This window comes from Heliangelus exortis, chromosome 2 (genome assembly GCF_036169615.1).
Source record: "Heliangelus exortis chromosome 2, bHelExo1.hap1, whole genome shotgun sequence".
NCBI lineage: Eukaryota > Metazoa > Chordata > Aves > Apodiformes > Trochilidae > Heliangelus > Heliangelus exortis.
The window spans coordinates 40,793,604-40,820,348 of NC_092423.1; the positions used below are offsets into that span (position 1 = coordinate 40,793,604).

Consider the following 26,745-nt stretch of genomic DNA (forward strand, 5'->3'; position numbering starts at 1 on the left):
AAATGTCTACTTGAAAAGATTTTTCTCCTTGTCCTCTGTGGGATTAAATATTTCCTGATACAGAGCAGTGGAAATGTATCTTGCAGATGAATGGTCTTGGTTTGAGTACAGACTAGACTCGACTATAGGTTTTGCTCTTGGCCAGCTAAAGTACAATTAGAATGTGTTCTTCTATCTGTATAGTGGAGCATGATCTCTGAAGGACTGCAGATAAGTACTGTAAGAGCTATGAAATTGAAGTGCAAATATATGGCTTTCAAAGGGTTGTGAAAAAGATTAGATTTTTACCTTCCAAAGTACTGGCAGAAAATCTGTTTAATGTTAGAGAAAAGCAGTTCATGTCAACTGGAATTAGCAGTCTGTCAGGATAATACTATATCCTATAATAATTTTCACTAGGTATGCGCAGTCAGTGTTGAGAAAATATATATCTGCAAAGTGCTAAGTTTCACAGAACTGAAATTTCACAATGAAATTTCACTGGGATTGCACCTGTCAAACTGCTGGATTTTTATTCCTATCCACTATCATAATGTTGTATATGAAACTCTGCAAAATGATAAAATACACTGAGTCTTCTGGCAATTATGTAATCCTGAAAACATGGTAATTTCTGTAGTAAGGATTTCTTTGTGGAAAAAAAGTTTATAGTAAATGCTGATAAATAGTAACTTGTAATGGGAAAATGTTGAAATAGCTTGCTTATCTTAATGATAAAAATTGCTTTTTTTTAGTAGTTCTGTTTTTATTTCAGACACTGCCAGAAGCATCCATATCCAGCTATGCTGCAAACTTGAAAGACAAGAGTACTTTGATTTCATCTCTTTACAAAGTAATTCAGAACCCACAGAGTGAAGTGAGTATATTGTATCTCTTGCATAAAATGTCTGACATAACACCAGCAGAATAAAACAAGACCTTGAGTGCTAGTTAATTGTGTTCTAACTGAACTATAGAACTACATGAAGAGTCTCCATCAAAATGTTTGTGCTTAGCTATGACATACTACCATGGAAACAATTCATAGGTTTGTAACCTACTGATCATAGCTTAGCTTGTAGATAATGCTCATGGGCTTCAGGACTTGAATATAGAATTGAGAAATATGTGAAGGAGTCCACAAGATATTTGAGATTGTTTTACTCAATTGTAACAGACAAGATTCTTTCAGTCTTACATAGGTTTGCAATTCTTTTAATTATTGCTTAGATTTAGGTTGTTTGTAGTTTTGGTTTTTTTTTAAATGCATACAATGTAAATATATGCATTTATACAGTGGATGTACTCTTGCTGAAAGGATAACAAAAATTGAGTAGAGGGGGGCAGGTTTGCTCTGTACCTGTGCCAGGAATGGTTCCATGCCCCACTGCTGCCCTTGTTTTAAATAGTTCAGGACAGAGAGATGGTTTTACTTGTATCTTCTTAACTGCATTGTCTCACTCTCTACCATCTAGCAAACCTTTGTGTGTTATTTTAAAATTGCAGCAAGTCCTTAATTCTTCCTTTGAAAAGACCCATCATAAGGAACCTTTCCAAAATTTCAGATTATATCAGTAGTGGTCAGAGGATAAAATACTTCCAGTGTATACATTTTTAGAGAGAATACTGATAGAGCAACTCTTAGGTTGTCTAGCAAAGAAGAAATGTAATTTTACTTTGTGGCTTAGAAACTTCAGCTTAGTGGCTTAGTCATTTCAGCTACTGAGTCAGGGCTGTCTGGCCTTCAGAGTGCATATTAACGTTTAATTTAATCTGATGAGTCTCCCTGTCTATAGCCAAATCGATACTTACATATGTTCTTTGATTTCTTACTATTTCCATCTTTCACTAGGTTTCTCAGGGACCTTAGTACCAGGGTGGTTAAGGACCTGCAAATTCTGCTTGACAAGGTTGTTGGGGTAATTCTAGGGGCAAGGTATCAAAGTTTTCTTAGTTAATGAGGCTTTGAATGGAAATGAAACACCTGTGCTGACATTGGGTCTTGTGCTGTTTTAGGAGAGCAGTCCTAAAATCTGTATTTGAACTGTTCTCTGAGTACGTCACTTTGTGAAAAGGGATGCTTGGAGCTTTCAATCTTGTGAGAATACTTGAAAATTAGCAGTTAAAAGACAAGTAATTTCTTTCAACTCTTATTTGGAATCTATTAGTTGCATTGTATAATGATGCTTTTTTTTACAGTGAGTGTAGAATACGTGCTGTCCTGTCTTATCTCATGTGTAATGCAAAGGGAAAAGATTAATATTTGAACACTACAAATACTGCCGAGATTAAAACCAAACAAAACCATCTGTATACCTTTGGATACACCTACTTCAAATATAACTATCATTGGTACCTTAAGGTTGTGATTAATCTCATTTTGAGGGGTGGATGTGTTCTTTTTTTGAGCATTTGAAGAAGTAACCATGTGTGTTTGCATGTGTCTGCATTTTCTTTCTGGTTCATATTTGCTTCTTGTATAGGTTTCTTTCTAGTTCCTTTTTGAAAAATTTAACCATCTGTTTGCAAGATAAATGAACTACTTGTTTGCTACAGTAAAGAAATATCCAGTTCATAGTAGTCTTGTTAGAAAAGACTAAAGTTGGTTACTTTTGAGGTTCCTGAGCCACTGATAGGTGAAAAATGCAATTCAGTCCAAGGAGAGTCTTCAGTAGATGGGACTCAACAGTCCAACAGTAAAAAACGGTAACTATTTCTGAAGGTTGTTTCTGCACTAATTCAAGAGTTTTTTGCTTCCTACCTTAGCCATCATTGTTTAAATTGTCACTGTTGAAAAAAGACCTCTAAGATCACCAGGTTCAACCATCAACCCTCCCCTGGCACAACTTCCATCTCTTCTAGTTTTACTCTTCTTTACTTGAGAGAAAAGACCAACACCCACCTCACTACAACCACACGCAACCTCCTTTCAGGTAGTTGTAGAGAGTGATTAGGTCTCTCCTCAGCCTTCTCTTCTCCAGACTATACAATCCCAGTTCCCTCAGAACTTGTTTGCCAGACCCTTCACCAGCTTGGTTGCCCTTTTCTGAAATTGCTATCCTTTTAGTTAGCAGCCTTGCAGGCACTTGCATTAGGAAATAGAAAGTGTTTGGAGCATCCAACACATTTGGATGTGTTTGAAAGGAAAAGGAATGAAATTGCTTGGGCATTGTTCTATTCCAGCATTAAAAATTGTTTCCGTCTAGATAGACTAAAACAGTTCTTAAAGTTAAAACAATGTCTTGAAACAGCAACAGTGATTAGTATGCTTTGATATTAGGATGTAGCATGTGGTGGCATTTTGGGGAAGAAAATCTGGTTTTGTACTGATTACACATTTAAATGTGCTGGTGTAAAGTTGTCTCAGCTGAGATAACGCTGTGAACATGGATACCTGTCATAGCTATTTATGTGGTTTTTAAAGTTCAAGCACATCATTCTGAGCTAATACTTCATTAAAGGAAGCATGCAAATTCTGTGAAATATGTAAGCTGAAGATAAGCACTTGTGTTGGTAAAATTTTCTAGAAGATTCTTTTATATTCTTCTCTTAAAACTAGGAACTAGTTTATCTTGGCATTATTTTTTTTGCCTTTGTAGGTTTTTCACATTAAAAAAAATTTTTTTAAATGGATCATGTCCCAGATAATTTCTTAAAAAGAAGCAAAACCTGCTAAGATCCTTTGCGTTCAGAAGTAACTTTGGGAGGTAGGGGGTTTTGACTCAACTTTGTAGGCAGGAGGAAAAACTTAATAAAGCAAGAAGATTTTTGTTGTTATTTTTGTTTTGTTTTTTGTTGTTAATTTTTTTTTAGCATGCTTTTCTGGTGAAGGTGCCTCCTTTGGTGCAATAAAGGGAGGAAAATACAGAAGAATGTGTTTCTTACCTTTTTGAAAACTTCCTTGATTGAAAAACTGAAGATGTGACCTAGACAAATAGCATAACAATTCAGTTGTAGTTAGAATAAAAGGGGAAAACATGATCTGCATGTTACTAGCAGTAAAGTACATATCCATATTCCAGATCTTAGGAATAATCAGAAACATGATGAGTAATACTTTTGCTTTCTCAGCTGAAGTGCAGTGGCAATTCTAACTACTGTGGTATCTTTTCACAGTATAAGCTCTAAAACACTCTAAGATGCTGGTTTGGATTCTGTCCAAAATGCTAAACACTCTGGTTTGGATTCCATCATTTTCAGGTTGAAACCTCTGAGTATTGTTGTGCAGGAATATATGTTAGTGAAGATCTATTACTGCCCTGAGCATTCCTGCTTTGAGTCTGTTTTTTGTGAGTCAGGTAGATGAATGGTTAAGAAATTAAATCTTGGAGGTAAGAATCAAGGTAGCAAAATGAGTCCTTTAGGTACATTAAATTTGAATTCTGTCTTTAAGAGATTTGCCATTGGAGAATGTCACGTTTTATGTAATGCTTTTTTATATGGTAGCTGGAGCTATTAAAATGAATCCTAACAGCTGGAATCTCAGATATCATTTTGTAAAGCTTGCTAATATAAATGCATCAACTGCCTGGAATATTTTTGGGGGGAGTAGTTTCTTAGATAATAGATTCTTCCTATTTCTTATTACCTGCAAATAAATAAATTAAAAAACCTCCTTTTTTCCCTACCCCTATTTTACAGTTCCAAACTCTTACTGATGGTTTGCTGTCCAAAAAGTATTTTTTAATGTCCCCTTTTGAGTTTTCTTTTGAGGGTCAACTGTCCAGTTCATCTGGCTTTGAAAGTGCCTACTGGTTTTGATGGGTTTTTTTGATGGTATTTTCTGCTTGGGTTAGGAAATCTCCTATCTAGGTGAAAGAATAAAAATAACTTCCATACATGGCATGATAGTTAACATTATTTTTTTTCCTATAGCACAGGTAGGTGGTAGCACATTAAATCAAAAAACTCAGTACATGCTGATTGCTTAATAAAGTTTTTTTTAACTTATTCTATCTCAAAGTATTACTTCCAGTTCAATGTTATATCAGCTTAACAAATTTGATTGTAATTATCACTCTTGAGGCTTCTCATTTCATTCTCAAGCTTATAAACACAATGAAGTTTCTAGAAGATCTTAATGAGAGTGAACCAATTCTACCCCATTCTAATTTATTGTGATACTTAATGTGCCATGCAGCTCTTCTTCCTTGGTGGGGAAAAGCTTCTAGCAATTTGTGTGTATACTGCTGGAGCTCTAGAGTAGCCAAACCTTTTGTTCAGGAACTTTTCCTATATATTAGAGATATTGAGGGCATGGTATAAAGTGTGTTGGTAACAGATATTCTCTATATATGCCTTTGAGGCTGGAGGAAGTGAGCCAAAAATGAGAGAAGCCATTGGAATTCTTACTTCACATGGAACAGAAGGCTCTACTTTTATCATCTGAAAATATGTTGTAAAGTATGGAAAGTGTATAAGGTGACTTGGGTAGTTATTTCATCAGTCACTCCCTAATAACTAAGATGTGACATTTATCAATTTACAATTTACAGTTTTGTCCAAAGTATTGTGTCAGACCTTAACCAGATTACCTATAGTTCGAAATTAATTGGCAGAAACTTAAAAAATGGGCCTGTCTCTAATGCAGTAATCTATATAGAGTCTGCTGCTGTAAAAAACTCAAACAGCCCTAGGTCTGAAATCCTGTCTTTTTCACAAGCTGCTGGTGTAGTCTGCACAGGAATAAAGCTCTTATGAGCTAACACAGCTTCATAAATGTGTTTCCTAATGGCTTTTAAGCAACACACATTCAAGATGATCCTGGTGAGCTTAGAGAAAGCAACTTTAGAGAATGTCGTATTGCATCAGGGAAAAAAACACCACTCATGGAATACTGAGGTTGTGTGCTGAACTCACAAGTAGCTTGGGAGAAGGTGTTTTTATTGCCACTCTCCCTTCTCCTCCCAGTTTTACACATTTTAAAACCTGTTTTCTGTGTCTGGCTACTGCTGTCAGTGAAAGCTGTGGTTTCTTTTAATGTTTTATTCATTCCCAATTGTAAATTGTATTTCAGCTTCTGGAGCCAGTCTGTCATCAGCTCTTTGAGTTCTATCGCAGTGGTGAGGAACAACTGCTACGCTTTACGCTGCAGTTTCTGCCAGAATTGATGTGGTGCTACCTTGCCGTCTCAGCCAGCAGAGATTTGCAGAGCAGTGGATGCATAGAGGCTCTTCTCCTAGGAATTTATAACTTGGTTTGTATTCACATGTAATGATTCAGGCCTAAAAATATTGGTGTACTTTTACTATGGAGTATTTTATTGAGGGATAAGTAATTTTTCACAATTGAAACAAAGAGATTGAGTGTCTTGGTTTTGACTTCAGTTGGAGTCTCCTTGTCAGGAAACTGCAACAGGAACTTTTTTCTTTTATTTTGGTGAATATCTTCTCTGTTCTTTTTATGGTTCCTGGAAAGTGTTAGTGCACTAATGGCTGAAGGAGCCAAAGGAGTCCTATTAATATTTTTTGTTAATTCTTGTGTGGAGATTAAACTTAGATTCTACTTGAGAGACGCTACTTTTGAAGTGGTTTCCAACAAATTCTTAGTACTTGATTGCTGAACAGATTGCTTAGGCTTGAGAAATCAGATGTCTTCTTTAATTTTGTAATAAACTTGACAAAATTTATGAAAGCTAGCAATAGAAAGATAGTTTGCTACTATATCACTGCTTTGAAGAACAGAATTGTGACTGAGTGAATCTTTAAGAGTACTGTATTTTAAAGCTTACTGTTGTGATCTCCATTGGGATTCTCTTCACTGTAGCTTGTGTTCTGGATGTTTTAGGAAGGCTTTTTGGGAAGTGAAAGTGATGAACTGTATGTCTCTTCCCATTCTGAAAATCTGGAGAAGGCAGCTCCTATCCTTTTTTTAAAAATAATCTCATGTGCCTTTACCAAGTGAGTGAAAATACATTTTCACCTAGGAGTCTGCTTTAAAAGTTCAGAGACTGTTTTAGGCAAAGTATAGGCTGCATGTGCTTTAAGAGTGCTTTGTTATAACTAAGAAAAACATTCCTGGAAAGCCTTTGGGTATATCTTATGCCTTAAGTCAATTCACTTAGTCAGTTTACATAGCCATCCGTTTCCAGCTGCTCAGGGTCATAAAACTTTTACATCAAGCATCCAGATCAACCTGATTTTTGGAATATTGCCCACCCCCCTCCATAAGAACTAGTGCTTATGCTAAAGTAAAGCCATGTTACTGATGCTGACTTCTTTGTTGATAAAGCAACTTGGTAACTTAATCGAGATGGTACTATTGGTCACTGTACAAGGTTGAAAAGGTAGTAGGTGACCTGCTTAGATACTTACTTTCTCTTTAATCAGATACTTTGTTTTCAAAAGCAAGAGGGAAGAAGTAGCCTAATACAAATAGTAAATCTTCTGTAAGCATGTATGGTGGTCTCTTGCAACTTGAGGTAATTAACATGCTCAACAGTCTTGTGGTTTCTTACTGAAAGAAACTGAAAAATTAACAGTTGTTCAGAACAACTTTTAGATTTACTATGTTGTCAGAGTTATGGAATTATTATGGCTGAATCTTGATCATGATCTGTTTTTTTTCTACCCTCAACTTGGAGACATACACTGATGGTGCACGCAGGTGATATTTTTTACTTTCCTGACTGTAATTATCAGTTTTTCCTACTATGCTTCAGATCTTGAAATGCACTTCTCAAACTTAGTTGCAAATCTTATAAGAATGAAAAGTAGAAATAATAGGTATTTTTGGATTTTAAAAGTTTGGGTGTAGCCACTTAATCTTCCCTTCTCCTATATATCGAAGAAAAGCTTTTCCACATGGATGCAGAAGCAGTATTGAAAATTAGTGTCTGTGGTTTATGGGGAGTGTGGAGGAGCTGTGTAATTTCAGACAGAACAGCTCTGTGTGCCTTTTTATGTCTCAGTCTTCCTTTCTCACTTCATATTCTAGTTTTAAGATTTGAGTTTTAATAATTACTATGTGAAGTTAGGCCTTTAGCCTCCCAAAGCATAGGCTTTTAGGAGACACTGAAGCTCCTCTCTAATCTTTACCTTTGGGTATTTGAAATCTGCTGTTGAAATTTAGAGGGGAAAAATTTTCTTGTGTGTGTGGTGTTAGTTATCAGTCAGCTCTACTTTAGAACTTATGAAGTGTTTCATATGAAGTACTTAGGTGCTCTTCTGTGATATGTAGGCACATCCTTTTTGTGCTTTACCCATTAGTCTTCCACTAACTTGCAGGACTGAGATGTCTGTTAACATACTGCTACGGTGGTATCTTGCAGGAAAGTAGCTTCTCTAAAGCTTTGCATCTATGCTTTCCTTAACTCTCTCTGAAAGTATGGAGTTATAAAACTTGGGCTTTTTCAAATACTATGGAGCTGCTGTCACTCCAGAGCTGTAATATTTCCAAAAGAGATTACTTGTAGTCATTACTTGATGGGTAAATTGTTTTCAGAACAGAATTAAAAAGCATTAACCTTCATGATGAGCAAATAGTGTATAAATGAAAAAAGATAACACTCTTTTAAACATCTGAAGGCTTCCAGTTAGTGTTTTTAAGGTGGACTATGCACGCAAATGTATGTGCCCTCTGTTAAGTCATTTGAATAGTTTCCAGAAACAAAGCAGATGCACAGTCATAGAAGGGAGATATGGAGATAATTTCTAGGTTGTAGCTTGGAATTGCTATAGTGTCCTGATAATAATTTGCTGGCTTTCTTTATCCATTCAGCCCCATCCAGCATTTAATATTTTTGAGTGTCTGGTTTCTGTAGTACAGAATCACCATTGGTATTTTCTGTCTTTTTCAGGAGATAGTTGACAAAGAGGGACATAGCAAAGAGCTGAGTTTCACAATTCCATCTTTGTCCAAACCTTCAGTCTATCATGAAGTAAGTGACATCTGCAACTTAAAGTTGTTACTTATTGAAAAAGGCAGTATGCTGTTTTTTAACAGTAAAAATGAAAAGTTGTTTTATGTCTTGCATGATGACATAGGAACATATTTCTTAGTCTGCTGAGTACTACTACCTGGTCTTTGAGGTCTCTTCAATATTCAGTAGTCATAGGTCTAAAATATCCATGCATGAACTATGTAATTTTCTATTCTGAAGCCATTTATCTGGTGTAAAATAACTTCTCAAATCTGAGACAGCTAAGCAGTCAGATAACCTGAAACCTATGGAAAATTTATGTGCAAATATGGTGATGCTGATTGTTGTCTATTTTCACTTGCATTGTAGCAAGGTGTGTTTTGAATTAACCTTTTTCCTTTAGCCTTCCAGCATTGGCTCCATGGCTCTCACTGAAGGAGCTTTATCACAGCATGGTTTGTCCAGGGTTGTATACAGTGGACCTCATCCTCAGAGGGAGATGTTAACAGCTCAGAACAGGTGAAACTATATAATAACATCTTGCTTGAATCACTAATCTTAATTTCTTAAAATTATTTCTCTAGTTATAGAGTGAAGGTGATATGTCTCTTCTGTGTTTTGTGGGGTTTTTGTTGTTCTTGAACACATGTAAAGTGTACATGCAGAAAGACTGGTAGTGCATATTGCTGCATGAACAGGGAAAGCTCATGGAGCCAAACTATTCAGTTGTCAGTTCATTGAAACAAAATACCAAGTCTGTTCAAATAACTCCTGCAAATTTCTAGGTAAACTTTTTTTCTTTTCACAAATAAAATTGGTAATGAAATTCTCATGTTTCTTGTAAATCCTAGGTTTGAAGTCCTGACTTTTCTTCTGCTCTGTTACAATGCTGCCTTAAGCCACATGCCTGCAGTTTCTCTTCAGTCATTGTGTCAGATTTGTTCAAGGTAATTTCTGTAGGTTGACTACACTTAAAATGACATTTTCGAATTGAAATATAGTCAGTTTCAACTTTTTTTTTTTTAAAAAAGCTTCATGTTCCCAAAAGCACTTGACCTTTTTATTCGTGTTTGCAGCTGCATTGTTTGCTTTTAAAAATACCTCTTATATAACTTTTGGGTTGAGGTCTCAAAATGGGGAAGCAATGGCCTGGCTTATATGCAGTGCTGCTAAATGGAGAAGTCAAATCAAGGGAACTGTTTTTAATCAAAGTAGTTATAGATGTGTTAACTAAACACACTCAGAAATGTCTTATAAAATCTTGGTAAATTTTGCATTGCAATCTTACTAAACATATTTGGGTGATGTGCAAGTTGAAACTTTCTGGAAATTGTAGTAGATATTCAAATTAGAAATGCATCCATTCTTACAGATACTTTGGGTGTTTCCAAAATCTGTCCAAAAAACCAAAACAGAACTCACCTCAGCTTTAATTACAGTGTCTATTTTCCATCCATTTCTTTTTCAAAGAGGAAGAGCTGGTAGTAAACATGTAAATTTTGAGATTTTTTTTTTTTTAAGTGGACTTAAGGCTAAGCAAAAAAAAAAATTAGATTGTTCTCATTAAACCCAGAAGCCCAAGAGAGATCTAGAAGTCAACTACAACCACTTTTTGCCAGTCATAGTTCCCAGGTTCCTCACACAAACAAAGCATGGTAATGGATGCCTGCAGGATTCCTGCCTCTTCAGAGGAGGTGAGAGAGCATCGGAGCACTTGGCTGTATTTACAAGATATTTGTTGGATATGCTGGTCTAAAATTTAGGGTAGAAAATATTTAGAAGTTAAGGGTTGTGGGCAGAAATCTGATGCTTATTCTGTTTGGATTGTGTTTGGATTGTGTTTGGGTTAAGAAATTTTTGAAGAGCTTTCAAAAAAAACAAACCACAAAACCCAAGGAAATTGCCAGTAAATGCAAACAAGTCTGCTTCAAAATGTTGAGTGTGTGGATACTGAGTTAAACAGTATCTTTACTTTTATCTTAGCTCTCCATTCCCTTCTGATGTTGGCATCCATGTTTCTCTGCTTACTGAAAATCTTGTCTTGACAGCAGTATAGGATTTTAAGGGAATATGTGTCAGAAGACCAGAATATCTTTCAGCATCCTGTTTGGATGTTTTGTTACTGACAGAACTAACAGAAGAATCTCAAGAATAACTCCTTTAATTGGAGGGTTTGGGCAGTGTTGAATTTAGGTTGGTTTTGAAAGATTTGTTTGAAAGCGATCTACAATGAGTGTGCTTTTTTTCTAGTAAGGCTAATTCAATTTTTCATCATTTTTCTAAGGAAGAAAAAGCTTTTAGTACTTTTTATAAGCACAAACTATAAATGTGGCACTCGTAGCACAAAATATTTTGTGCTGGTCTGAAGTGTTGTAAATCAAGTTTTTTTACATTTGGGCATCTTCAGTTCCGAAGTCTCTTTTCATAAGAATATTTTCTTACTCTGTAAAGCAAAGCACTTTGCTGATGTCATTCTAGCCTTTTAGAGGAAGTAACTTGATCAGACTACAGCTTTTGAAACTAATCAATACTGTATGTATTAAAGCCTTTTCTATATAATTATCAGTCTCATCATCCCATTCCTACTGTGAATTCACTATTTTCTCCCAAAAATACTTACTCTATCCCTATGCAGTAGTATTTAGTAAATGCATAAATACATACATCAAAAAAATGCTGGTTTTATGGAAACTGGATGCTCACTTGCTGCTACCACCACTCCTCAGGCTTTACACAGCACTGAAATGTGTAGTATTTTAGTGGATGATAAGTGTATCTTTGAGCCAAACCATATGTAGAAAACTGTCTGGAACTAAAGTCTTAAGGTCTTTGTTTGGTTTTTAATTGGTTAGTTGAGTTTATTTAAGTAGCCAAAGCAGAACATAAATTGGGATAAAGAAGGAGAAAAAAGTGTAGTGTGTTAGTGGCAAAGTTAGTATTATTAAAATTAATAGAAATCTCTATTACAGATATAATTTGGAAGGGACTACAATATAATCTTTATTCAGGGTCTTTTTTTTTCTGGAAAAAACCCCCAAACATTTCAGAGGAATTTTAAAAGAATTAAAGCTTTCTGAGAGTAAACCTTGTTTATGCTTAGGAAAAGGAAATAATTTGATTAATGTCATTAAAGGTCTTTCTAGGCTTGGTCCACTAATAGCCAATGAGTTGAATATTTAACTTTGATTTCCAAAATGTATTGAGTACACAACTTGATGTGGAATTTAGTTGAGAACTAAATTCTAAAGCTGGCTTTCAATGGGACTTTAGAATAGTTTTATTAATAGGACACTTCTGGTCTCTTTGCTCAAAAACTTGCATACAACTTCCATATTATATGCAATGACATTTTCTGTCTGTAATATTAATAACTGAGTGTTGCTACACGCCTTTATATCTTTAAATACTATTAACTTATTTTTTTTGTCCACTCTGCAGCAAATGCATGCATTCAGAATGACTTCTACTGGTAGTTTTCTTTCATATTCCATTTAGTATAAATTTAATAAGTGTGTCTAAGGCAACTGTATTCTGAAGGATTTGAACTCTGCCAGTAGAGGGCAAACCCTTCCTCCATAGTAAGAAAAAGTCTGCTTCATCATGGGATTGTTGGTGGATTTCTTCCTGTGGGTCTGGTGTAGATAAAATGTATACGAAACACTTAGATTTGTAGAGATCTATGCAAAGGTGGTTCTACATTATTTACTAATGACCAATGCATGATTTCTTCAGAATTTGTGTCTGTGGATATCCTCGCCAAAAAGTGAGAAAGTACAACGGAGTCAACAGTAGGATTCCAGTTTCATCTGAATTCATGGTGCAAATGCTAACAGGGATTTATTATGCCTTGTAAGTTGGGGGTTTTATACGCATACAAAATTTTAAAATGTCTGCTTAATGCTGATGTCATTTACCCTTTGATAGCCATGTGTGAAGCTTTCTTGTTAACTGAGAGATTAGTAACACAGGAACACTCAAGAGGTGGAGTAATATTAAAACAGTCCTGTCTGAATTTCAGAGTATTTCATAACTAGCTGATAAATAACTATGTAATTTTTAAACTGCTCAGGGTGGCCAGTGAAAATGGAACTTTGTCTCCATAGACACTACTTTAGAACAAGTTCTCTAAGCATTAGGCTTACTAGTAATGAATACAAGTAGTTAAACTCCTCTAAACTGAGCTCAAGGAATGCTAAATCTATGAAGGCTATGTGGCCAGGAAGGTTCATCTGTTGATAGAGATGCTTATTATATTTATCTTTCTAGTTATAACGGAGAGTGGGATCTGGCTCGTAAAGCTATGGATGACATTTTGTATAGAGCACAGCTGGAACTTTATCCAGAACCTCTGCTGGTAGGTGTTGTATTTCAACTTTTTTTTTTTAGTAGATTTTTTTAGCTGAGGATAACTTCCTGTGAACATGCATGATGTGGCATCACACTAGGAACCTTAATTCCATGAGGTTTATGTGGCTCTGCTTGTGTGAATACCTAGATCTGCAGGTATACACACGTGCATGGGTGGTCTTGGTGTACTTAGTTAAACTGTCATCATCCCTAGTGAGAAAACTATTTTCAGTGGAACACTTCTAAAGAAGTCTTGAAAACTTAGACAGTAACACAGAAGCACTCTGAAGCTCATGTTAAGTAATAGCCACATCTTTAAGTTGGAAACTTTGTCTTAAGCAATGAGCATTGCTTGTAACTCATGCAGAAAGCTGGTGTGCTTTTTTTTGATGTTAAACTGGAATTGTGCACAGTATTCTTTTTGAAGCAATAAGAATCATATGACAAATATTCTAAAATTTACATTTTCATGTTAAGAAATTAACTGCATCTTTTCTTTTCTAGGTTGCTAATGCAATAAAAGCTTCACTGCCTCAGGGCTCCATGAAATCTAGTAAAGAAGGTACGAGATGCATTCAGGTTGAAATTACACCTACTTCATCCAGAATATCAAGAAATGCTGTGACTAGCATGTCTATCCGAGGGCATAGATGGAAAAGGCATGGTAAGAAACACATTTTGCAATGAATTACTAGCTTTTCATGTGTGTTTTAAATATTGAGAATTTTCTTGTTGGACATCTTCATTGCTAGTTAGCAAACGGCATTTTGAAGGTTTTTATTTTTGTAACTGATAAATGGGAATCTTAATGCAGTTCAGATAAAGTATATTCTTCATTTCCTTAATCATGTTTTTAAAAACAAAACAAAATAAAAAAACAACCAAAAAAACGCACCAAAAAACCCTCTTTTGTTAAAGGGAGCTGTATGAAGTTAGTGTCTTTAAAGAGGCTGATGTTCCTGTTTTCTTCTGAGAAATAGTGGGGTTCTTTATTGCAGAATCTCATCTGTCTGAGGTTATTTAAATAAGAATAGGATTTAAAGGTAGAAGGATATTAGGTGTTGGTTTCGTGGCTTTACCCCAGCCAGCAACTTAGCACCACACAACCACTCATTCAGATCTCCCCAGTGATGTGGAGGGAATCAGAAGAGTAGAAGTGAGAGAATTCCTGGGCTGACGGAAAGACAGTTTCATAGTTAAAGCAAAAGCTGTGCATGCAAGCAAAGCAAAACAAAATTCAGTCACATTTTCCCATCGACAGGCCGGGGTTCAACCATCTTCAAGAAAGCAGGGCTCAATCACACTGAACAGTTACTGGGAAAGACACATACCATCACTCTGAATGTTTCCCCCTTCCTTCTTCTCCCCTAGCTTTTATTGCTGATCATGAGGTCATGTGGTATGGAATATCCCTTTGGTCAGCTGGGGCAAGCTGTCCCAGCTGTGTCCCCTCCCATCTTCTTGTGCACCCTCAGCCTGCTTGCTGGTGGGATGGTGAGAGGCAGAAAAGGCCCTGACTCTGTCTAAGCACTGCTCAGCAATAACAAAACCATCTGTATGATCTATACTGCTTTCAGCACAAATTCAAAACATAGCCCCATGCTGCCTACTGTGGAGAAAATGAACTCTTAACACAGCCAAAACCAACACCTTTGGGCAAATAATATGAGGGTTTTCATGAAGTAGAACACAGGTCTGAGCTGAGAAGTAGAAAAAGAGTGGTTCTAAATGTACTGCAAAATAAGAAACATTATATTCCACTTCTTCTGCCATCTTCAGATAAGGGAAGAGCCACTGGAGCAGCTACCAAAATTTGCCGAGGCGTGTTCTGCTGTCGTCGTAGTTCTGATGGCAGGCTAAGTGAGTGAGTGTAGATAAGAGGGCTCCTATAATAGATTCAATAAAGATTTTGAAGAAGCATCATAAATTTTTTTGTCTGTGTACTATATGAGCTTTTGTAGCATATGTACAATCTGGTTAGAAAAATCAAGCTATTTGTAAAGGACTGAGAGGTGAGTCAGGTCAGTATTAAGAAAATTATTTATAAAAATGCTGGTAGAAGATGTCTTTAATGACAGAGATAATAGTCACTCTGGTGAGTGAGTATTATGCAGGTGGTTGTAGTACCAATAGTAAGCTTCCAGAGAGAGTGGAGGGCAGAGTTAAAATAACCAAATTTCTTTTCAATTGATTTAAAACTGCTAAAAATATCAGACAAGTGTGAGGAGCAAAACATTAGTGTCTTTAACTTGAGTGAGGTCCAGTAGCAAGTGATTATTGAAATTTCAAAACTGTTTATGACCATTTTAGTTTTTATTATTTATTTTTCTTTCTTCAGGCTTATGGTTGTTAAGCAGAGGTTATTTACCAAGTGGAGGAAAACTGTATGATAGCTCAGCTTTTAAATGGACAAATGCCCTCTGAAGCTTGGCAATTTTATCAGCTATTTTGAGTGGTTCTGATGCTTGTTCAAATGAGGTAGTGGAGGAGGATGAGAGATGAGGGATACTGGATTCTAGTTCATTCAGAATAATTGGAACTGCATTAGAATAAACATGCACTTTGTCTTTGTTTACAGAAAAAAAGAAAAGAAATTAAAACGTTACATAATCAGTATAGGAAACACCCTTGTAAGAAAGCAAAATTTTCAGCAAATACAGAAATCTAGAAGTTTTTACAATTATTGCCTTCATGCGGAGGATGATGCTTGGTGAAGTTCAAGGAGAAATGGGTGAGGCAAATATGGCCTTCACCAGATAACAGTAAGGTGAAAGGGAGAGGAGAATAATAGTAGGATTAATAGGAAAGGGGAATGCTGTGTTTTATAGGAGTCTCAAAGCAGGATGAGTTGAGAGGAACAGTGATAATCTAGTTAGTTTGACCCAAGTGAATAGTAGTCAGTGTTTAGGGATGAGGATTAAGAGATCAAGGATTTAAAAAAAAAAACACAAACAAACCAACTTTGCAACATTTTGCATACATTATTGGGAAAACTTTGGGTTTGCCTCTGTAGTATAGGATTTAATGAAGAAAATCATAAAATCATTTGGTGGAGGGAAACTTGTTTAGCGGGTTACACAAGTACTTGGAAATTTGAAGGCTATATAAACATTAGGCTAGCTTAAAGGTCAAAACTGAGTCTATGATGTCTTTGGCTGTTCTGCAGTTGTTTTGTTTTAAATGGTAACTGTTCTGTGCCTGTAGACCCATGCATATGATCCTGCACGTGATTTGAGGCAATCCCAAGCAAAAATAGTGGCTGAGCAGAGAATGGATTGAGAGCAGCCCTGAGGAGCAGTTGGTTGATGAGAAGCTCAACATAAGCCGACAATGTGTGCTTGCAGCCCAGAAAGCCAACTGTATCCTGGGCTGCATGAAAAGAAGTGTGACCAGCAGATTAAGGGAGGGGGTTCTCCCCCTCTACCCTGCTCTGATGAGACCCCACCTGCAGTACTGCATCCAGCTTTGAGGCTCCCATCGTAAGAAAGGTGTGGAGCACTTGGAGCAAGTCCAGAGGAGGGCCACGAAGATGCTCAGAGGGCTGAAGCCACCTCTCCTATGAAGACAGGCTGAGAGAGTTGGGGTGGTTCAGCCTGGAGAAGAGGAAGCTCCCGGGAGACCTTAGAGCAGCCTTTCAGTACCTGAAGAGGCCTACAGGAAAGCTGGGGAGGGACTTGTTACAAGGGAATGTGGTGATAGGATGAGGGGTAATGGTTTTAAATTGCAACAGGGTAGATCAAGATATTAGAAAAAAAATTCTCTATTGTGAGAGTGCTGAGATGCTGGCACAGGTTGCCCAGGGAAGCTGTGGATGCCCCCTGCCTGGAAGTGTTCAGGGCCAGGCTGGATGGGGCTTGGAGCAACCTGGTCCAGTGGGAGGTGTCCCTGTTCGTGGCAGGGAGCTTGGAAGTGGGTGGATCTGTAAGTTCCCTTCCAATCCAAACCATTCAGTGATTCTATTTACTGCTTCAGCCACTCTTCAAAAAAATTTCATTATAAAATACTAGCAAAATTGTTGTTTGGGTCTTGGAAAAGCCTTTTTAAAGTCAGAATTGATGATCTGATTTCAGATTTCCTAGTAACATAATTCAGTGGCCCACAATCCCTGATGAAAAAAAGAGGGAATAGATCCTCAGGGTCAGCATACAGAAAGAATAATGAAGCTTGTGCTTACAGATGCTTGTTTGAATTAAAATGAATACTGGAATTGGCAGAAATCAGATGGCAAACCTTGTATCTCCTGACCATTATTTTCTCTCCCATGATGTAAGAGGGGGGAAAAATATATTTGATGGTTTCATTTTTATGCTTCAATATAATAAAAATTAGTTATGCAAATGCATTAGGAAGCTGGAGGAGACATCAGAGAGGTAGTTTGATCTTGCATAATGTGGGGCAGAAGATCTGACAAAGCAAAAATATCCCTTGGCGAAGCAAGGGCCACAATTTTCAACCACTAGCTATTTGTGTAAAAATAAATAAAATAAAAGAATTACAGCAAATCACACTTCCAGCTGAGAAGCATTTTATTTTTTAATCTTTTTAAAAGTTCAGTTTAGTATAGAATTTTTTCAGACATTAAAACTTGCTACCTTAGCTAGAACTCTGGAGTAAAATCAGTTTTGAAAAATAGTCAATGATGTAACGTTTAATCTTGTGATACTCAACCCTGTTCCTGGTTCATTAGAACCATTACTTAGAAAGACTTTTAAAAAGTCTAATTGGTATTGTGAATTTGGACTTCTAAGGTAGGTACTTTAGAGGTACTAAAGGTAAAATGCAAAATGAATCCATCTAATTACAGATAGATAGTATTTATCGTCAGTTGTTAATAGCTACCACTTACTAACAAATTATTTAGTGCTATTGAATTGGATGGCTTTTTTTTCTTCTCCAGGTCATCTAAATGCAGTTTTGCAAGGTTGTCAAGATAGTGCTGATAATGCAATTCTGAATATTTTTAAAAAGACCTTCAGATACTGAGGATACTTCAAACACTGTGCAGCTAACAGGTCACTAAGAGTGTAGTTTGTAAATACTTGGAATTTCCATGAAGTTTCAACTCTCATTCTTATTTTAGCTTTTTTTTCTTAATAAGAGTTCATCCTTCTTAAACCTGTCTTCATGTAATGTAGACAGGTATCCTTTGGGAATTGTTTTAGCAGGACCTTGTAGGAACCATAACATTTTTTTCACTAAGTATCATTATTAAGTTGCTTGTGCTTACACACAGCCCTCATTCTTGGATTTTGAGAAGCAATGGAGTTTTCTGTTTGCATAGGGACTTCCAGTTATGTCTACTGGAATCTCTGACTGGCTTGAAACAATTTTCAAGGCTGAGACTTGTATATCTGATGTTGGTCACTTAGCCAGATAAAAATCTAAGTACCAAGCTTTATTGGACTTAGCCTTAATTTCTTGTTTTGTTTTGGTTTTTTAATCAGTGCTGCAGAATATTGTGATGCTTCCCCCCCACCCCCAGCTTAATCCTCGTTTAATCAACTGAACTTAGTAACTGACTTGTGTGACACAAATAAGTTTATTGCAAACTAATTTGGTTGTAAGCTCCTATAAGAGGCTTAGGCTGAGGAGATCAACATGTATGGTATATTATTAGTAGGTGGCAAAAACTGCAGCAAAACTACATAGGTTTTAGTTGAGTAAATTGAGTTTAGTAACTGGATAATTTTCCTACCATAAATATCTCTATTATTGAAAATAATTTTTTGAAATGAAGGAAGAAAATGTAAGTCAACGGGTGCTTGAATTTACTTGTTTGTTTCACTATTAGTTTCCAGGCTAATCACTGTGCAGCATCATGACATTGTGTGTGTAGAACTTCTAGTCTTGAATGATAACACATAAAGTTGATATGCCATTTCATTGTAAAAATAAGTTTCACTTAAGTATGGTGATGCAGAGAATAGAGTCGTTAAAGTGAATTGTGGAGAGTTCTTTGATTTCTGATAATCTCTGGATGTTTGCTGCATGATCTTCAGAAATTTCAGTTTTGAAGGATTAAGCATAGGACTTTCAAGTATGTGGTTACAGGCCAATAATTGGAAGAATAAAACCTGCAGTTTAAAAATAAAGCAAAATTCCATACTTGCTAATGTTGCTAATTAACAAAAGGTTAATATGTGAACATTTGCTTTAATTCATAATGCTTTAGTCATCTATATCTATTGCCTTTTGTTTCATGTTTTGTTTCAGACATCTTTTGTTTGTGTTTATTTTTTTTTTCTTATCCATCTTTAATTCTAGAACAACCAGAGAATGGTAATGATGCTACTGAATTGGGCAACTTTATCATACCTGAGATTAGTGTCACAAGTGTGGCTGGAGAGAGGACCGGGAATGGGGAAAAGAGCAGAGCACTAGCAGAGAATGATGTTCAGCATTTACAGGGAGTACAGGAAACAGCTACAGACCCTAGAACTGACAGCAAAGGCATGCCAGAAATCAGGAGGCAAAAATCTGTAAGAAAAATGATGGAGGATGGAATAAACTCATCTGGCAGAGTGCAGTTTTAGCAGAACACTTGTAGCTGCCCTCTAAGGTACCACGGTTGATTGAAAGGGTCACTGCTGCATGTTTGGAGAATTAAAGTATGCAGTTAATATATTTGCATGTGTAATAATCCAAATGCATGTATTTCACACAGCTTGGTGCCAGAGAAATGGTGACACGCAAGTAGACTGATTTATTAATCTGGAGAAAATATACTGTGAAACTTGACATATCTTTGAGTTTAAGCACATTTATTGGGTTTACAAATTCCATTTATGACTGGCATGAAGAATCCATCAAAATGGATGTGGAAAGTATCTCGCTGTGTACCTCAGATTTCCCAAATTCCACCTTTTGTGGTATACTGGAGATCTCCTGTTGTGCTTGAGTTTCCAACTCATACCACCAGACCTATGATGCAGAAAGTGACCTTTCAGTCTTAAAGCATTCTTGGGTTGCTAAACATGCAGGAGCCATATTGGGTGTCCTGAGGCATTTCCTATACCCTTTTATAATTAACATGCTTTGCAAAATCACGTACTGGAGCACTTGCTCAAAACAAAATTTATATTTTGTTCTGTGTGGTATCCTCTAAGTTTCTAATCTCCTGCATGAATTAACAAGACTGCATTTTTTCCCCAAAATCACGGCAAATGAGATTGTGGGCATGCTTTTTGATCTAGCTAGTGCAGCATTATATGCTGTAACTTTATATTTTAATTCTCAAATGTAATAGAATAGGTAAGTTTTGTTTTTTGGTTTTGTTTTCTTTTCCCTGTTCTGTTGCTTTATGGCTTCATGCTTGTAATATCAAAATCTAGAAATAGATAAAATCAATAAATGTGAGAAAGTCAATTGCTAATTCTTTCTTTCTTTCTCTATCATGCAGGTAATACTGATTTAGCAAATCAAGAAGATCTGATAGAAGTATCTGAAACTGATGAAGGGTTTTACTCCAGGGCTACTTCTAATACAAGTCAGTCTGCCCTATCTAACAGCAGCAACACGAGCAGTAAGAACCTTTTAGGGAAGAGCCAGCGAAGGTCTGGAGGAAGCAAGACTGGAGGAAAAGAAAAAGAAGGAGAAAGCTGCAGAGAACACTTGTCAAGAAAACAAACTCAGAGAGCTATGAGTGAGAATCTAGAGCTTGTCTCTCTGAAGAGACTGACACTGACAACTAGCCAGTCCCTGCCTAAACCCGGTAGCCATAGTCTGGCCAGAACAACCACTACTGTGTTTAGTAAATCCTTTGAACAGGTCAGTGGTGTCTCAGTTCCAAATAATCGTGGTAGTGTGGCTGGTACAGAGGCAAACAGGTTTTCAGCTTGCAGTCTTCAGGAAGAAAAACTGATATATGGAACAGAGAGAGCAGATCTTCCAGTTTTAAGTAAACAACCTAATCAGCAACGACCTCCTAGTATTAGCATAACTTTGTCAACAGATTGATGCTATAAAATTGGTAAATATGAAAAATAAAATTTGGAGGGTTGGTACATGGGCACATTAAGCTCCTTAATGTGCTATACATTACTTTCTTAAACCTCAAGCCCATAAAGTCTCACATTTGACACAAGTAGTGGATAGACAACAGTTACAGTTATTTTGCAGTAGCTCCTTATAGCTTGGGAAGTCACTCTTTGACTTACTCTATTTATACTCCTATTTGCAGGTGCCTTCATACGAAGTTTATGGCTTTCACCAACATAACAAACATTGATAGGCTGTCTAGCAACTGACCAAGTCGTGCAGCTTGTTACAAATACACACTATGGGAAAAAATAGAGCCTCTTTTTCGGATTCTACTTTTCCCTACCACTTGGCATAGGCAAAACTGCAAGTACTTCTTTTATGTAAGAGGAGTCTCAGTATGGGCATGAAATTTTGGAACAGCATTGTAAGGACATAAGCATTCTGTTGTCTTAGCCATGGCAAAGCTGTGATTACATATAGGGTTAAAACTAGAGGCATCAGTTCAGGATTTGATAAGGCATTTTTTGTAATGGTAGTACATGTTGCAGTCTTAGTTCTGTGTGCTAACTGAGTCTGAATTATGGATGCATTTTGTTTTTTGTATATGCCTTTGAAATTGGGCCAAAAGCCATATAGCAACAGTACCTGTGGATGGGAGTTGGTATCACTATATAAGTCACTCTTTAGACTTCAAAAATACGTGACAGACTTCCTTTCAGATTCTCAAATATCAGGCACAAAGCTATTAATTGAAATGTCACTGTCATCGCTATTTTTATTATTTTGGGGGAAGAGATGTGCTTATGTAACAATGCTATGTAGGAAATAAGGTATGAGCCCTTTGCACTGAATCAAACAAATCAGGAGTGTGAATGTTTAACACGAACTTCTTACTTGAGACTATGAGACTACTACCAAAGGATGTGTACTTTTGGTAACATGCAAGCACAAAGGGAAATAATAATGTAAATATAACTAGCACTGTAATTGCTAGGTTTTTGTAGCTAGTATTTTTCTAGTTTGAAATTCTAAAACAGCCTGTGGAAGGTTACCTAACCTCCAGTGGTGACCTTGTTTGATGCCAACTTTTATAATGTTAAGATTTTAATTAAAAATGGACATTAAAACTGCTTATGCAGAAATTTGGAGAAGCAGTAGGTGACAAACCACTCCAGTAGCCCTGTGTAGCTGATAAACAGACAATGTTGTTATGAGTTGAGAAACAGGATGAAGATATAAGGCATTGTCATTTCCAGCTGTCCAGATTTCTGCAGCTAGCAACCCCTGAATTTCAAGAACCTGGTAACAGAACAAACAAAAATTCTGGTAGACTTCCCTATTTGCCTGGAGATTAGTTTAGATAGCTCTTCTTGACTTTAGACTGAAGCACAAGTAACTTTTTAGCAGCTAATGTTACTCAGGTTTACAGTAATTAATAAGATGGATAATTAATAAAAAGAAATGAGGAGACATAGTTGATAAAGACAGGTAAACCTGGGACTGCAGACTAGATGTGTACTGTTCTTAGTGTTCACCAAAGTATCTGAAATAGCTGCAGCAGTCTGCACACATTTGTCTTCACTTCAGAGCTTGAGTTTAAAATGAGTAAGCCACACTTTCTCATGTTTTTCAGTTTGTGTGACATGCCTGTTCTAGTAATACCACCTTTTAGAGTGGAGTGTTGTCTTAGTTGTACATAAAAACTTACATTCCTAATGTATAAGGTACAAGGTTGTCTTGTTAAGTGTTTAATACTTAAACCAGTGAAATAAACTGGTTCTTTGAAGCTGTATGGCTTTGTAAATACTTTGTACAGCCAAAAATTTTGCCTCTTTTTTTACAAATTTTTCTGCAATATCCATAGCCCATTTTTTTTAGATAGAGCAATGCACGTGCAACCACGGGGTTAGGCAGTTGGTAGCAGACATTGTCTAGCACTGCACATACTGAATGCAGAGCTCTTCCTTTCCTTGAAGTTTGCTCTTTTACAAAGAAGTAAACCACAGAACTTACAGCTGCCTCCTGATCTGCTCTGGCACTGCAGCATTTGAAAATATTTGGAAACACTCTACTTTCAATGGAAAGGTGAAGTAGAATAGATAAATAAAATTGCAATTGACCAATGTTTGTGGTGACAGAATTGATTGTGAGTTAGTGATAAGGGACTAGAATTTTACAGTAATTATACTGCTTCTGATTTGTTTCATTTAGATCATGATTGTTATCTCCACAGCAAACACTCTTTCAAGGTGGGTGTTGGTATAAAAGATGTTCATTATGGTGGGAAGATTTAGTCACTTTTTAAGCTATAAATAGCTAGAATTTTGAAAGAACTAAAATGTAGATATGTAACATAATGTAACATAATGTTTACAATACTGTTGGCTCCAAGTCAAACAGTATTAAGCAAAGTTAGTTTATCCTTCTATTTTATCCAACTAATTATTCTAACTGGTCTGGCTTGAGCCCAAGACATTGGCTTCTATTGGTATAAATGAAATTACATAAAGCTTCATATTTTTTGAAAAAATTATAAAAAGGGGAAAGTTCTTGGTATGGAAGGCTACTATTCATATACATATGTGGTTTCAATCTGTGTATTGGTCTCTGGAGCAACTTCAACAATGAGTGTGCTTTTGTGAATTGATGCCACACCTTGATGCTGATTGAATCTAGAGAACTTCTTGTCTGATTTCAGTAATAAAACTTTCAGTTGTGTTTATTTCTATTAAAAATGGAAAAGAAAAAAAGGATGGGGGAGAGGGAGGGCAGAACAATTTGTTGTCCAGATATCCATGATACAGGATTGGAGGGTAAGGGGAAGTAGGGCAGGAAGGAGATACATTCTTTTAACAGTATTTTTAAAACTGTTGGGCTCTTGGGCTTTGATCACTTTAGACTGATGAATTAAAAATGGGTATTAAAGTAGTGGTCTTCTGACTGTGCAAGGAAAACCTGTTAAAACATCCCATATTGTAGTCTATCTTGAGTGGGTAGTTCTGATGAATACACTCCAGACATCATACATGGCTGCAACATTCTGCAGAGAAAATGTTATGTAGGAGTGAATCATCACAAATTGTAAGAGAAGCTGTTCTAATGCTGACATTTATAACTGACCTTACTGTTTAAATCAAAGGATGCTATCTCAAATGATGGCTTTGAACACCAGTGTTTTCAAAATTGTTAAAAAGGGGAAGAATTGTTTTTCTGAGAAATTGTAACACTCGTGCAAAAAGTGTATGGTCTCTGTTCACTTCCTGTAGGGCTGCAATTACTTTTCTGAAGGGAGTGAAATATCCCTGAACCTGCCTTGAATGCCTGATGGATTTGGCAGGTACTGAAATGTATAGCTGGTTTAGCCACACTTCTCTCTAAGGAGCTGTCTTCTGATTTCTATGAGGTTTCGAGAAAATTCTAATTTAATTATGTCTGATACATTTTGTCAGTGTTTGAGGCTTACAGTGCAATTTATAGGTGTGTGATATATTGCTTTTTGTATAATACCTTTAAGACTAGATGTGTACATTTCTTAATACCAAAGTATGTTGGGTAGCTGTATCAGTCTATAGATGTCTCTCTTCACCTGAGAATCTGAGTTTAAATGGATGTGCCACACTTTCTCATTCTTTAGTTCATTGTGTGACACTGTCCTGTGTTTTAGTAATGCAGTATTTCACCTTTTTTTGTGTTCTCTTGATTGTACATTAAAACTTGACATTTGTAATGTATAAACTACAGGGTTGTCTTGTTTAGTGTTTAATAATTGGGGCAGTATAATAAACATTTTCTTTTTTTGAAGTTGCATGATTTTTTAAATGCTTGTGCAGCAGAGAATTTTGCCTCTGCAGGATTTGTTGAAAAACACATCAGACAGCAATATATTTGTTCAGTTTTCATAACACACATCTAGAAGTCACAGTAGTGTTGGCCACATTACTTGAAATATGCTGAATACCTGTTTTACAGAGCATACGCTCTGCAAATGCAGCCTCGTCAGGTGAAACATCCTGGGTGAAACACTGACAGGTGAGAAGTGAGTTGAAGCAGATGAGTAGTGAACTGGTTGATGTCAGAAGTGGGTGACTGTCCTGTCAGTAATTTGCATGTTGGCAAACCAGTGCTGTGTTGTGCTGGTTAAAATATAATAATGGTTTGATACACAGCCATTATCTGCAATGTGTCTTTATGTGTTGTCCCCAGGGACAGGACTGGGTGTCATCCTTTTAAACTTGTGAAATTCATGTGCTGGCTCTTGTCTCCTGCCCCTTCATGTCCCTGTGAGTGGCAGCACCCCCCTGGGGTACCAGGCTCTCCTGGTTTTGTTATCTGCAAGCATGCTGAAGGGGAACTCTGTCCCATCACTCATCTTCATTAATGATTCTAAACTATCCTGGCCCAGGTATTGCCTCTGGAGTACCCCACTGTAGTGTCCAGCTGGGATTTTTGCCACTGGTCACAGCCCTTTGAGGCAATTTTCTGTGCTCAGAGACCTCGGATTCCTGAGCTTCTCTTGCTGGTAACAGAAGCAAAGGCAGCAGTGAGTACCTTGGCTTTTTTCATATTCTTTGTCACCCAGTCCTCTTCCCCGTGCAGCTGTGGAGTCCTGTTTACTCTCAGTCTTCCAGTTGATGATGTTTCTGCCAAAACTTTTCCTGTTGCCCTTCACCTCCCGTGCCAGATTCCACTTCAATTGGGCTTTGGTTTTTCTAATGCCATCTGTGTGCTTGGATAGCACCCATAATCTCCCTAGGTTCCCTGCTCTTGCTTCCACTTCTTGTTTGCTTCTCTTTCATGTCTAAGTCAGAAGCTCCTTGTTCATACATCCAGGTCCACTGCTTCTGCTTCATCTCCTGTTTGTTGGAAGGGACCATTCCTGATCCTGGAGGAGATGGTTCTCAAAAACCAACCACCTCTCCTGGACCCCTTTTCTCTCAGGGATGGGCTCCCATGGACATCTATTGAGAAGGTTTCCTATGCAAGGCAAGTTTTCTTCTGCAGGTCCAGAGGTGTGATTCTGTGTTTTGTTCCAAGGTCTTTCCCATTACAAATGTAGTCTCTGATCCAGTGCTGTAGAGAAACCTGGATGAATGGAAGAACGGTAGTAGATGGCAGCATTGGGAGATCTTACTGTGCATTTTTTAGTTGGGTTATGTTTTTGTGGGTTTTGGGTTTTTTTCCTTTTTGATTTTTTCAAGTGTCAGTCTTTAACTGGCTCTTTTGAATGGGCAAGACTCAATTCTCATGCATATAAATGGATGAGAAGGAAAGCTCATTCCTAACACTTCACTTGAACAAGTTATCTTTCCCAAAAAAGTCCGAGTTAGACTTGATGCTGTGATTGCCTTGCTGTGTGTAAGGTTTGCTGTTTCAGTTACAGTGGGGTAAAGGCAGTGCTGGGAGTGGGCTCAGACATGGTTTCAGGCCAGGATTGTTACTGAATAATGAAAAGACAACAAAAATTTAAATACCTCCTCTCTTCCCACAATATGGTAGGGAGTGCAAAAGAAAATAATGCTACTCCAAAATAATGGAGGATAAGAGTACCTGAGAGCCTGCTGGACAAATCACAGTGAGAG

The 26,745-nt window shown here is 36.9% G+C and overlaps 1 protein-coding gene across 10 annotated transcripts in view; it reads left to right on the forward strand.

Moving 5' to 3' along the window:
* Positions 1 to 24,967, forward strand: part of HYCC1 (hyccin PI4KA lipid kinase complex subunit 1) — a 42,893-nt gene extending 17,926 nt beyond the window's left edge. For 2 of the 10 annotated variants that reach the window (XM_071735718.1, XM_071735717.1), the window contains exons 3-12: positions 755 to 856; positions 5,996 to 6,175; positions 8,777 to 8,857; positions 9,243 to 9,358; positions 9,691 to 9,786; positions 12,572 to 12,688; positions 13,106 to 13,193; positions 13,691 to 13,850; positions 19,451 to 19,465; positions 20,586 to 24,967. In XM_071735718.1, coding sequence (XP_071591819.1) covers positions 755 to 856; positions 5,996 to 6,175; positions 8,777 to 8,857; positions 9,243 to 9,358; positions 9,691 to 9,786; positions 12,572 to 12,688; positions 13,106 to 13,193; positions 13,691 to 13,850; positions 19,451 to 19,465; positions 20,586 to 21,142 — 1,512 coding nt within the window. In that variant the 3' untranslated portion in view covers positions 21,143 to 24,967. Of the gene's footprint in view, positions 1 to 754; positions 857 to 5,995; positions 6,176 to 8,776; positions 8,858 to 9,242; positions 9,359 to 9,690; positions 9,787 to 12,571; positions 12,689 to 13,105; positions 13,194 to 13,690; positions 13,851 to 14,965; positions 15,114 to 19,450; positions 19,746 to 20,585 lie in introns of those variants that run through there. The other 8 variants (XM_071735725.1, XM_071735724.1, XM_071735720.1 and 5 more) reach the window with 6 other exon arrangements.
* Positions 24,968 to 26,745: the final 1,778 nt, after the last annotated feature.